Source organism: Tamandua tetradactyla, chromosome 1 (assembly GCF_023851605.1).
Source record: "Tamandua tetradactyla isolate mTamTet1 chromosome 1, mTamTet1.pri, whole genome shotgun sequence".
Classification (NCBI taxonomy): Eukaryota; Metazoa; Chordata; class Mammalia; order Pilosa; family Myrmecophagidae; genus Tamandua; species Tamandua tetradactyla.
Genome location: NC_135327.1, coordinates 180430965 through 180445361, shown reverse-complemented (window position 1 = coordinate 180445361; position 14397 = coordinate 180430965). Strand labels below are relative to the sequence as shown.

The window sequence follows — 14397 nt, the reverse complement described above, 5'->3', positions numbered from 1 at the left end:
GGAACCTAAAATACTGCGGGTGTGTAGGATAATAGTTACCCTGAGTTCACTAATAACTATGGCTGCCTTGTGAAACATATAGTGCTATCTATCCAATGACAGGCTTTCTAGTTGGCAAACTTTGGACAACTGGATTGCATCAACCTGGGCTGACAAGTATTCTTACCTCTAACTAATAATCCTTTGAGGATAACACAGTGTGATGGTTTGGTTCTGGTTTCAGCTTGGCCAATGATTATGCTCAATTGGCTGGTCAGGCAGGCACTGGCCTGACTGTTGCTACAAGGATATTTCATGGTTGGTTGATTAAATCATCAGTAGTTGATTGCATCTGTGGCTGATTACATCTGCGATCAGCTATAAGGCATGTCTCCCACAGCAAGATAATCCAATCCGCAGACAAAGCTTTGAGCTGGAGCTAATTCATGGGTGGCTTATGTGAGAGTTTAACGTACCTAAGAGAAGAGCTTTATCTATTGCAATTACAGTGAAACTCTTCAAATGGTGCAAGAGAACAGAGGGAATAAGGAGACAAAAGTGACAGGAAATTTTTGGCTTCCTGCATTCTAAATTTAGCCTTTCCTAATAGCCGCTGTGAACTCCCTCCATTATAAAAAAGGGATAAAAGAGCGAAGTCTATGGCCTCACATTTTCTACCAAGAAATTGGGTGGAATTATGGCCTTGGGATAAATTTAGTCTTTCTTGGTATTATCTTTGGAGTTTTCAAAAAGCCTTTGTTGTTTAATGAAGGAAGTTAAAGTTTATATAGAGTCAAGGAGCGCCATCTAGTTAACTTTTCTCCATGATGGTTGTCTTTTACCATGGGTACCCCCACCTACAAAGCCTGGGAATCACGAGGGCCATGTTAAAGGATTAAATTTACCTTCAGTCTCCTCAGAGATGAGTTTACCATGCCAGCCTACCACTCTCTGGCCTGTGTGTGCTGCTTCTTTGGGGATGTCCTAAATGATCTAGAGCAAGAGAGGAACATGATGATCACCCGAGAATGTCAAACCCTTCCCGCCCCCATCAACTTCCTATCTCAGTCCTGCCCAGAGTCGGTGCACCTGCCCATGTTTGCCCCACACCCCGCTTCCTGTGCCATCTGTGGCCTGTTTAGAACCGGCCCCTGCCGTGTGTCCTGTTGGCTTCGTCACTATCACCTGCTTTTTCGGATTATTTCCGTGGCTGGCTTTATTTTCCTTTTCTTTTCGTTCACTGTTTGGTGAAGCACTCATTCAATTTCTGTTTAAATTTTGTGTGTCTCTCTTTCTCTCTTCTGGCTTGTTCCTTGTCTGTCCACGCTGTTGTGCTGACTCTGTCTTCGCTGCCCATTCCCTGCTGCCTCTAGCATTCATCAGGTGCAAACTGCGGACCTACGGAGAGTGTCTGCTCCCCCCGGCTCCTTCACCATGTGAGTACAATTCTGTTTCGTTTTTACATTTCCTTCCTCAATCTCAGCTCCATTTCAGGGTTATGCTACCTGCGTCCTTTTCCTTCACAGGTCTACTGCACAGACAATGGCATAATGGCTCTCTTTCCTTGTTTTGATTTGGGGTGGCGCTGTGAAATTTTGTGTTCTATGTGTCACAATCGTCAAAGGATTAAGAGTTTGATTAAATGCTTTCAGGCCCATACTTGCACTGAGTGGACAGAGCAGTTGTGTTAAATTCCATACTAACCATTTATTTTTATGGAAAATTTGAAATACCGTAGACCATTCCATTGTCTATGACTCAAGGATGACTTTGAGGAAAAAGTTGATGTCCTTGGTTCATGGATAGGCCTCTAAAATTTCATGTGCAGTTTTGTGTGTCTGTTTTGCATATGTGCATTTTTCTGGGTTGTACTAAAAGTTTGTTGGAATAAAAGGTCAATGACCAAAAACTGTCATTGAGCTAGCAAAATGTGTTTTTATATGTATTTACAAATTTTGTGCTTAAAACACCCCAGGGCTTTATTTTTCTGGTGAAAGAAATGAACAAAAGGAAAATGATTTTTAGTACTCTGCTTTGGAGTTTTCTTATTTTGTTGCTCCTGTCTATAATGTCTTGCTTCTTTTTTATACCTTACATATATTTATCTCATGTTTATTGCGGCTCAGGTACTGTTACAGGTGCTTTACATATGTTACTGATTTAATCTACCATCATTATCCCCATTATTTATACACAAGGAAACTGAGGCACAGAGAAGTTAAGTAGCTTGCCCAAGGTCACACAGTTAATAAAAGTTAGATTGATATTTAAACTCAGTCAGTCTGACTCCAGAGTTCATATTAAAATTTATGATCTGTCTCCTCTTACCCATCTATCAGTATCCTATGTATTTCCCCAGGTCCAGTTGAATGATCAACATGCTCTCAATGAATTCTTCCCTGCTGACAGAATTAACTATATCCTCATTGGAGTTCATTTCTAATGTACCAATTATAGTTCTTAAGGTTTAATCTGATATTAACTACATTAATTTGGTTTCTTTGTATATCCCATATCCCACTCTACATTTAAGTTACTTGTGAGCATTGCCAGTATCTATTTATGCGACTTTGTGTTCTAAGCCCAGTTCACAGGTCTTGACACAAAGTATTCTGGAAGTAAACATCATTTTATGCTGGTTGGGTTAGTAGAATGGATAATGAAAGAATAAATTTCTAATAGAACCATACAAAATCTAACATCTAGTGATAAGCCAAATTAATTCCTAAAGTTTATTTTAGCCTTATAATCTTTTATTCATGAGTTTATTCAAAAAATACTGCTTTTAAAAATATTTTGTGTTTTCTGCGTGTTGACACTGAGCTTTATGCTGGGTATTGAGGCTGAGTCCCATAGGAATAATTCCTACCCTCATGTATCTTAAAATTGAGTGACCAAAGAAACAATAAGAAAATAACATTTAAGGTCTAATCTGGAGAATATTACTGGTGGTACATTCTTTATTATGTTTAAGACCAGTTCAATAAATTTAAATCCAAGAATGGCTCTCAAGTGATCATTATTTTCAGTGTCTCCATTGATAGAGATCAAATAATCAAGGTGTTAATAGAAATGCATGTGACATGACTATCACTGTTTAAGTTTTGGTGGTAAGTTTGGGTTATATAAATTGAATAGGGCTGTTTATTTCTTATTCCAGAAATATGTGATACAATCAGGCATATTTGTTTCAGAAGTGTGTAGCAGAAAGAAAACGGGTGTGGTCACTTTAAAACTGGGATATTACTCTGAAAACATTTTAAACGTATATATTAAATGCTGCATATTATATATATCTCTATATAACAAAATACTTATGTAATGCACATTTATTAAATCTGCTATTATTTTAAAAATAGTAACCAAACATTATCAAATAGAGCAAGGAACATGGGGAAAGATCTAAGCACAAAATGTGTACTGTGTCTTTTTATGTTTTAGCAGTAGTAACCTTGCTTTGACCCACTGTCAGGTTATTTGCTATTTTCAGTAATGTTTAAAAACATCTTAACACAGCTTTGGTCCTCATGGAAGTCAGAAGTCCAAGCATCCTGAATTTGGTTTGCCTGATTTTCTTAGTTCTCTCATCAGCCATTCTGTGCACAGAGCAAGTCTTTCTATACAGATGATCTTTCTTTTAAGAGGAGCCCCCTTTTCTTCTGTTCTTGATGCAAATGTTGCTTCCTGAAGCAGTTTGATGTAATCCTTCTTTCTCTTTAGTTTTTTGTTGACTGATTTTTTTTTCCTTTTGGTCATGGTGTCAACAATGGCATACATGGATTGTTAGGAATTGTGACATAATATTAATATCTGTGCACCTGCTAAATTTCAGTTTAAGCAAAAAGGAATCCTGAAGTTTTCGTTTTTGATCGTATGTGATCAAATTAATTGCTGAATTTTAATCAAATGTATTTAGTGGCCTCATTCAATAGGACAAAACAATGGAAATGGGGTATTTTGCCACAAGCCCCCTTGTGCAGTGTAGCTTAATGAATTATTAGAGAAAAATTTCTACTAATCTTTATAATTGAGTGACTTCATAGTAAAGTCCTAATTAAAGGGCATACATGCACAAACTGCATATCATAAATCATGAGTATTCATGCCAAATGTTCCAGCTATAAATTGCTATTTGCCAATGCCAAAAAAATTATGAAACTGCAAAATGTGTCTTTTAAAAAATATATAAACCCATTCTAGAACACTGTCAACCTACTTCTCATTAGGTTATATTTTCCTCCTGCTCTTCCACATCAAAATGGAATGATGTGAACTGCTTATACCAAATTAATTCATTTTCTTTCTCTTTCATATTTCAGTAAACAATATTGAGTACCTGCTCTAGACACTAGATACTGTGGGGCACTGAGGATACAGGGATCAACAAGGAAGGGTTCCTGCCCTAGAAAAGCTGTCACATCAGAAATAGTCATAGTTATTTGGTTCATAATGCAATTAAAATCCGCTGTGACAAGGATCTGAGTCAAGGTTCTGATTGTACTTCCACATGAATGGCTTTTTAATTGTTTTTATTGTATTTGTTCTTGTTTTAGTGTTTTAAATTAACAGAGTAAAATGGACTTTGTTGCTTTACAATTCTGTGAGTTTCAACACATGTATAAATTCATATAACTACAACCATAACCAGGATACAAAACTGTTCCATCATCCCCAAAAGCTCTCTTATAATCTATCCGTTTTTAGTCACATCCCCATCCCTACATCTGGCAAACACTGATCAAATAGTTTTGCATTTTAGAGAATGTCATATAAATGGAATCATATAATATGTATCCTTTTGCAGTGGCCTCTTTGACTCAACATAATGTCTTTGAGATTTACCCACATTTTTTCATATATCAGTAGCTTTTTTCTCCTTTTTAAATTGCTGACTGGTTGTTTTAGTTTGTTGATGCTTCCAGATATGCAATATACCAGAAATGGGTTGGCATTTATAAAGGAAACTTTTTAAGTCACAAGTTTATAGCTCTAAGGCCATGAAAAGGTCCAAACTAAGGCATCCAGAAAAAGATGCCTTGACCCAAAAAAGGCCAATCTAGGAAGGCATGTGATTGGCATCTGCTCGTCCTTTGGCTTGCTGGTTCAAAACAGCTTCCCTGGGGGTGTTTTCTTTCTGCATATCCAAACATCTCTGTGTCAGCTCTGAAACTTTTTCCAAAATGTTTCCCTCTTAAAGGACTCCAGTAAGTGACCCACTTTGAACGGGTGGAGACATATCTCCATGAAACCACCTAATCAAAAGATCCCACCCATAATTGGGCAGGTCATATCTCCATGGAAACAATTCAATCAAAAAGATCCCACCCAACAACATTGAATGAGAATTAAAGAATGTGGCTTTTCTGGAGTATACAGCAGACCAGCACACTGGTGTTCTATTATACGGATGTGCCACAAGTCATTTACCCAGTCACCTACTGAAAAACATCTGGGTTATTTCATATTTGGGGTAATTATAAATAGAACTGCTGTATACATTGATGAACAGGTTTGTGTAAACATAAGTTTTCATTTATTTAGGTTAATTACCTAGAAATGGGATGCTGGGTTATATGATAAGTCTATATGTAACTTCATAAGAAGTTGTCAAGCTGTTTTCCCAGAGTGGGTTTACCATTTTGCATTCCCATTAGCAGAGTATGAGCATTTTAGTTCCTCCACATCCCTGCCGCCATTTGATATTGTAAGTATTTTAAAATTTTAGTCATTCTAATAGGGATGTTCTTTATTACATCATAGTTTTAATGTGCCTTTCTCTACTAGCTAAAGATTTTAACCTCTTTTCATGTACTTATTTGCCATCCATTAGATATTCTTCGGTGAAGCATCTGTTCAATTCTTTTGTCCAATTTTTAAATAGAGTGTTTTCCTCTTATTGAGTTTTGGGAGATCCTCATATATTCTGGATCTAAGTTCTTTTTCAGATATGTGATTTACAAATATTTTCTCCTAATATATATCTTTTCTTTTTAATATCTTAAAAGTAAAGGTTTTAACTTTTGACCAAATTATCAGTTTTTTCTTCATGAAGCCACATTTCTGGCGTCATGTCCAAGAACTTTTTGTCTAATCCCAGATCATAAATATTTTTCCCTTGCTTTCGCCTAAAATTTTTAGTTTTATGTTGTTTATTTAAGTCTATGATCTATTTTGAGTTCAGCTTTTTATAAAATGTGAGGCTTAGGTAGAAGTTCATTCTATTACATATGTATGTCTAATTGTTCCCACAAAATTTGTTGAAATGACTACTTTTCTTCATTGAATTGCCTTTCCAACTTATCAAAAATCAATTTGCCATAGATATGTGGGTCCATTTCTGGGTTCTCTCTTCTGTTCTATTGATATGCGCATTTGTTCCTTAACCACTACCATATTCTCTTGATTATTGTATCTTTGTAGTAAGTCTTAAAATCTGTGCTGTCTTCTTCTTCTAACTTTATTCTTCCTTTTCAAAATTATCATGTTCATTTAAATTCTTTTGTCTTTCCATGTTAATTTTGAATCAACTTCTCTATATCTACAAAAATCTTACTGGGATTTTAACTTGAATTTTGTGAATTTATTGATCAATTTGGGGAATATTGACCTATTAACTACTTTGAGACTTCCAATCCATGAATGACATATTATCTTCATTTATTTATTTATTTTCCATCAGTGTTTTGTAGTTTTTAGTATACAAATTTTGTACATTTTGTTAGAATTGTGCCTAAGTATTTTAATTTCTAGAGCTATTTCATATGGTATTGTTTTTTCAAATGTTAATTTCTAATTGTTCATTACTAATATATAGAAATACAATTTATTTTTTAAGTGTTGACTTTGCATTCAGTGACCTTACTAAATTTACTTATTTGTTCTAGGAGTTTGGTAGGTTCTTTAGAATTTTCATGTTTTTTGTACATAGGGATAGTAATATTTATTTCTTTCCAATCTGTATATCTTTGTTTCTTTCTCTCTTCCCTTACTGCACTGAGATTTCCAATACAAATTTGAATAAGAAGGATGAGGCTGGGCATTTCACTGTTAAGTATGATTGTTAGTTGTAGAATTTGTGTTGATGTCCTTTATCAGAGTAAGAAAATTATCTTCTATTCCTAGTATGATGAATCTCTTCTTTTTTTGAATCATGACTGAATGCTGAATTTTGTTTAATTCTGCTTTCTGTATCAATTGATGTGATTTTGTGTTTTTTTCTTCTTCAGGATGTAATATGGTGAATTATTGTGACTGATTTTCAAATATGGAACCATCCTTACATTTTTAGAATAGACCTCACTTGGTTATATTCTGTTATTCCTTTTATAATTTTCCTGGATAACATTTGCTAATGTTTCATTGAAGATTTTTGCTTCTGTGGCCATTAGGTATATTGGCATGTGATATCCTTCTCTTGCTATATTGTCCTAGTTTTTGTTTCAAGATAATGATAACCTCATAAAATGATTTAGAATGTATCTGTTTTATTTTCTGGAAGAGATCAGGGACATTAGAAGTTTGTTTGTTCTTTAAATGTTTGTTAGAATTTCCGAAACCAGCTGAGTCTAGCAATTTCTTTTTTCCAAAGGCCTTTAACTACAAATCCAATTCCTATAGTAGTTCCAGTACTGCTCACGTTATCTACTTCATCATGAGGGAGCATTAGTTTTTTGTAAATTTTGAGGAATCAGTTTATTTCATGTAAGTTGACAATTAATGTAGGTTGAGTTTTCAGTAGCGTTTCTTAATTGTACTTTCAGTATCTATAGTGCCTGTAGCGATAGTATTCTTTCATTCCTGAACTGGTGATTTGAAATGTCTTTCTTTTCTTCGTTGTCAGTCTTGGTACAGGTTTATGAATGTTATCAGTTTTTTTGAAGAACCAGCTTTTGGTTTCCTTAATTTTCCCTATTGTTTTTCTGTTTACAATTTCATTGATTTATGCCCTTATCTTTATGATTTCCTTCCTTTTTCTTGTTTTGGGTTTATTTTGTTCTTCTTTTTCCAGTTCTGAAAAAGGAAGTTTAATTATTGATTTGTTTTACTAGGCAATTCATTCAGTTGATCTCAGGCCACAGTTCTGACTAACCTTCTAGGGTTGTAGTTCCAATATTAGTTTCATTGTCAAAGTCTGTTAAGTGTTATTCATATTTGTTCACTGTATGTGCCACCAAGTTGCCTGTGTGAGATGTGGCAGTTGTTTGTCCTGTAGTACAGTTCCTAAAGCCCATGATTTTTTTTTTTTAGGGCCTGATTCACTCACTTGAAGGTTAGGGATGGATTGGAGTTCATAAATACTTTTTGTGGTTACTTTCCCTAACTCTTCCATCTCTACTCCCTCCTCAATACTTTCTGGTTCCCTGGGACTCCCCTTTTAGATCCTCTAGCCAGAAAGCTGTAGCTTTACTTACCTAAGTCTATTGCACATGTCCCATAACTCTACCTCTCTCCAGGGCTAAATAATGATTTGATAGAGGTCAGGGGAAGGAGAGACAGAGGAAGAAAGAGAGAAGTTTTATGGTAGTTCCTACTACTCTTTTGGGGCCCAGCCTCTCTGATCAGAGAGGATGGTCCTCTTCTCTTATAGTTTTAGGCATCTGATGGCTTCTGATGTTGCTGTTGTCATTTCTGCCAGCACAGAAAAATTGGCTCTGAGGGCATGACAGAACAGATTAGAAAATCAAAGAGAAATGGGGGAAGTAGTAGTCAGAGTTCTCTAGGGGAACAGAACCAACAGGAGATATCTGTAAATATGAGAATATAAAAACTGTCTCTCACAACTGTGGGGATGCTCAAGTCCAAATTCCATAGAACAGGATGCAAACTGGCACTCCAATGAATGTCTTCCATGAATTCCCTAGGAGAGGGTGGCTGGCTGAAATAGAGAAGAAAGTTCTCTCTTCTGACTTCTCCTTTAAAGGCTTCAACTGATTAGACTAATTGTCTCTTATTGTGGGAGACACTCCCCTTAGCAGGCTGCAGATGTAATCAACCATAGATGCAATCCACAAGATGTCCTCACAACAACAGATAGGCCAGTGCTTGCCTGATTAGACAACTGGGCACCATCACCTGAACAAGTTGACACAAGACCCTAATCATCACAGTCTACGCCTTGTCATCTTGGCAGCTGTGTATATCACCTTAAACCATTCTTAATCTTTAAATAAAAAAACAGCAGATATTTTTGCCTAAGAATAGGCACACTATCCTGCATACAACCTGAAATGTACTAAATCTCTCCAGAATAGGGTGCTAGTCCTTGAGTAATATTCACTCTTAAATTTGATATCCTATAACTTAAATACTATGTCATGAACAATCATATAAGTGGATAAGACAGAGAAGAAAACAAAGATATTTGCTTTATGTGCAAATGCAAACATACTCAAGACAAAACGAGGAAGTAATATTCATATCATTACAGTCCTCATTTCTGTAATTGGTCCTGTTGTCATAGTTTATATTTATCACTACCTTCTTCCAGCAGTCATTCCATGTTCCTTTTACCTTCAGTAAGCATGGCCTCAGCTGGCCATGGTTCTTTGCCAGGTTGGGTGACCCAAACCTTTACTTCTGAATTTTCTGAGCCATTGGTGGTCCTGCCTGGATTGCAGTTTTCCACTGAACTTTGATCACAGGGCATGTAGTATTAAGAGACACCCTAGGAATATCTGTAATCCAGGTAAACTCTTCCTTACCTCCATTGTGTAGCTGCAGTCCTATTTTCCCTTCATAGTCAGAATCAATCACTCCAGATGGTACAGTAATCCCCTTCTTTGCCTGTATTTCAGAGACATTAGAAGCACAAAGTGGCCAGGTAGCAGTCTTAACAGTTGCTTTGTTTCCTGGTGGAAGCATTTCTCCTTCTGGAACTAAGACCTGTAGACCAATAGAGCTCAAGTTTGCAAAGACAAGAAATAAAAATTTTGTTAGTAGACTCTAGGGGTGATAGTGAGTGGTACTACTCCCAGTTCTACACCTTGGTACCTGGACCCATGAATCCTGGCTTGGGAGAAATAGCACCATAGAATGGATGCTGATTCAGAGCATACACAGCATCCTGGAGAACATTGCTCCAGCCCTGGAAGATATTGCTACCTAGTTGGCACTGTAATTTAGTCTTCAAAAGGCCATTCCACTGTTTTATCAATCCACTTGCTTCAGGGTAATAGGGAACATCATAAGTATAGATACTTTCAGTATCTATAGTGCCTATAGCGATAGTATTCTTTGATTCCTGAATTGGTGATTTGAAATGTCTTTCTTTTCTTCATTGTCAGTCTTGGTAGAGATTTGTGAATGTTATAAATTTTTTTGAAGAACCAGCTTTTGGTTTCCTTAATTTCCCCTATTGTTTTTCTGTTTACAATTTCAGTGATTTATGTCCTTATCTTTATGATTTCCTTCCTTTTGCTTGTTTTGTCTTAAGTGCATTGGGAAATGACAGGAGTGACTGGGAAAAGAGGATGACATGCAAAATGAACAACCTGGCATGCTCCTTGAAGTTCAGCACACTGGGAGGATTTCCTCTCACCGCTGTCCTTTGGGGACATCCCAGAAAGGTACTGCAATGCTTTAACTAACTGTCCACTTTCATATGGTACCGTCATATGGTGCAGAATCATTTGTAAATCCAGACTCAACTTTTATCTTCCCAACTGACTTTAAGGAGCTCCTTAGGAGGCCATAGCTCTGGACTGAGAAAGAGAAGGAAATGTGGCAAGATTGGGGACCACTGGCATTTGTACCACTTCCTCCAATAACTTACTTGTGCCTTCAGGACATGCTTGGGTCCTATCTCATATATATCCATTTCCATTTTGTGATGGAGTGCTGCCATGCATGCTCAACTTTATGGCTTTGTGGGTCATATAACACTCAACTCATGATAGTCAATTCAGTTCTCATGGTAACTTGGTGGTGCATGACTAAAGTTCTTTCTCTTCTAAGGCCCAGTAGCAAGGTAAAAGCTTTTTCTCAAAAGGAGAGTACTTATTTGCAGAGGATAGCAAGGCCTTACTCCAAAATCCTAAGCGCCTACATTTTGATTCTCCTATAGGAGTATGCCAAAGCCCCAGACAGCATCTCTATTTGCCACAGGCACTCCCAGTACCATTGAGCTGTTGGATCATATTGTTCAAGTGTCAGAGTAGCTTGCACAGCAGTCTGGACCTGTCACAAAGCTTCTGCTTGTTCTGGTTCCCACACAAAATTAGCTACTTTATTGGTCATTCAGTAAATGGGGCAGAGTAGCAAATGATGAATATGTTGTGTCCAAAATTCTACAAGGCCAACTAGGCATTGTGCCTTTTTTGTTCATAAGAGGGGCCAGATACAACAGCTTATCCTTTGCCTTGGAAGGGCTGTCTCAACATTCTCCTCACCACTGGACACTAGAAATTTCACTGATGTGGAAGTCCCCTGTATTTTTGTTGGATTTATCTCCCATCAATTGACATGAAAATGCCTTATCTATAAGTCTAGAGTAGTTGCTCTTTCTTGCTCATTAGGTCCAATAAAAATGATATCATTAGGGGTGCAAGGGTAGTTCAGTGGTAGAATTCTCGCCTGCCATGTGGGAGACCTGAGTTTGATTTCTGGTCTGTGCACTTCCCTAAAATCAAACAAATGAGCAAAAACAAACAAAAACCAACAAACCAAATAAATATTAAACAAATGGTGCTTCAATAATGGGTACTCACGTGGAAAAGTAATGAAATGTGACCATGCCATGAAGCATACAGAAAAAAAATATCATCGATATAAGGGACCAGTATGATCCCTTTTCTGGGATGTCCCTGAAGGGCGGAGGTGAGGGAAATCCTCCCAATGTGCTGAACTTCAAGTAGTATGCCTGGTTGTTCATTTTGCTTGAAAGGAGTAATGATCAATGTTCCTGTGGATAAAATAATGACATGGGACTGGGGAGTTGATGTAACCCTGAGGTAGGACAGTGAAGGTATACTGCTGACCTTACCAGCTGAATGCAAATTCTTTCCCTGGTCCTTATTGACAGTTATTGAGAAGAAAAACATTTTCCAGTTCAATAGCTACATACCAGATACAAGGGGATATGTTGATTTCCTCAAGCAATGATACCACCTCTGAAACAGCAGCTGCAATTGGAGTCACCACCTGGTTAAGTTTACAGTAATCCACTGTCATCCACCAAGAACTGTCTGTTTTCTGCACCATCCAAATAGGACAGTTGAATGGGGATGTGGTGGGAATCACTGCACCTGCATCCTTCAGGTTCTTAAGAGTGACACTAATTTCTGCAGTGTTTTTAAGAATCTAGTATTGCTTCTGATTTTCTACTTTGCTAGGTAGGGGAAGTTCTAGTAGCTTCCATATGGTCTTTCCTACTATAATATTCATTACTCTGTGAGTCAGGGAACCAATGTGGGGATTCTGCCAGTTGCTCAGTATGTCTATTCCAATTATGCATTCTGTAACTGGCAATAACTACAGAATGGGTCCAGGGATGTAGTGGACCCACTGTAAGATGGACCTGAGCTAAAACTCCATCAATCACCTTGACCTCCATAAGCTCTTTCTCTCACTGGTGTTAATGAATGATGTTTTGGATCTCCTGGAATTAATGCCACTTCTGAGCCAGTGTCTGATAATCCCCCAAATATCTGATCATTTCCTTTTCCCCAAAGCACAGATACCTACAGTAAAATGCTGTAGGTCTCCTTGGGAAATGCTGGGGGGGAAATTAACAGTATATTTTCCATCTATTCACATCAAAGCTTTTGTTCTAAAATTTTCTTGAATTTGTCTAATATGCTAAAAAGTATGCTATTTTAATATTGTCATTATAATAAGAAACTAAGATTTGATCTGCTATATTCAAAACCCTTCACCTTTTCCTTTTTTTTTTCTTCTCTAAAACTGTTCTACCATACCCTGTACTCTATCAGAGAGTACCAAGAACATTGCTGAGATAGACGTTTACATGTGTGTCTTGATGAACATATAAGAGGTTTATCTCTAAAGTAGATGAGCTGATCCAGGTATGGTCTATCTTAGAATGGATTATGCTATTGATAGTTAATTCATAAGCCTTCCTGAGAACCTAGGATGTATAGTACTCTGAGACCACAATGAGCCTCCAGAAGTCTGCTTCACATTGGAGGCAGATATCTGTCCAGTTTCTGATTTATGGCTTATAATTTTTGAGTCATCATTTTGGGACCCCAAGTCCAATATTGAAGATATCAGAGGGATGTAAGCCCTCAAAAAAATGATTAGGTTTTTGTTATCACTGTTGTTTCTGCTGTTATACCTCTGTATTATTGTATCTCTGATGATTATACATGATTATAGATCTAGAAAAATAGATTATTTTTATTGATTTTTATATTTTCTAATTGGTTTCAAAGTAAATTCATTATTTCTATAAAGTAAAAAAAAAAAAAGAACAACAAGAGGGAAGGCTTTTAAAAGAGGGTAAAATTGAAATAAAATTGAGGAAAATAGTTAATCCCCAATGCAAATCCCTATGTCCACAGAATTGAAAGAAATACCATTTGCTGAATCTCAGGGTCAAATAGTGGAAGACAAGAATTAGTTCAGGATTCCTGGAAAGCAAAAGGTATTTTCCCTCTAAACCTCTGAGCAGAGAAAAAACCATATTCTCCTCTTCTCTCCCCTTTTTCCAGATTTTCTGGGTTATTTTTCTAGTGATTTCACTTCCCACTATGTACAAAGTTTCTTGATCTATAATTATACTATAATTTCATGTTCTCTTCTTATGCCTCTCTTCTTTGCTTGCTTCATTAAAAAAATATATGCCAAATTGAAAATTCCTAGTTAAAGAAAATAAAAGCTACTAGGACTTCAACTCATGCTTGTTGGCAAACCAGACTTCAGGCACAGTTTGTATAATATTCCCTGAAAGTTACCTGAAGTGTTTTCTCACTGCCTGGTCTTGCCATTCATACTGAGAAAGCTAGAGAAGTCTTGTGAAGGAAGTGAAGGAATGCCAAGAGACAGCAGGAGCTGACCACAGGTCTCTGACTGGATGTCTTCCTGCTTATTTTGTACTACCTCTATGTAAATATCCTTCTGTTTTGTGTGTTCAGGGGAGTCCTACATAACCCTATGTGGCACTGACCTTTTATTAAGTTTCTTGCATTTCAATTTTTTCACATATAGAAAATATATACTACTGGACCCTGGGATTCCTATCAGCTCTGAACTTCTATTATGCTAAAGTATTAGGCATCCCCCTAGTCTTATGAGATCTTTCCCACAAAGGGATCTAAGATATGAAGCAAACAAGACTTGCCATGGCCATTATGGGGTCATCCTTTATCCTCAGCAGAGAGGGCAGGCCCTGCATTGCCTTGGTAAGTTGGGATAATGTTTCACATATCTGGCAGCAAGAACAGAATTATATTTTGAGGT

At 36.9% G+C, this 14397-nt stretch overlaps 1 protein-coding gene across 1 annotated transcript in view; it reads left to right on the top strand.

Annotated features, from left to right (window-relative positions):
* Positions 1-14397, top strand: part of DGKI (diacylglycerol kinase iota) — a 506760-nt gene that overhangs the window by 336056 nt on the left and 156307 nt on the right. Inside the window, 1 exon segment of the mRNA XM_077143510.1 lies at positions 1353-1415. Within this exon segment, the coding sequence (XP_076999625.1) occupies positions 1353-1415 (63 nt within the window).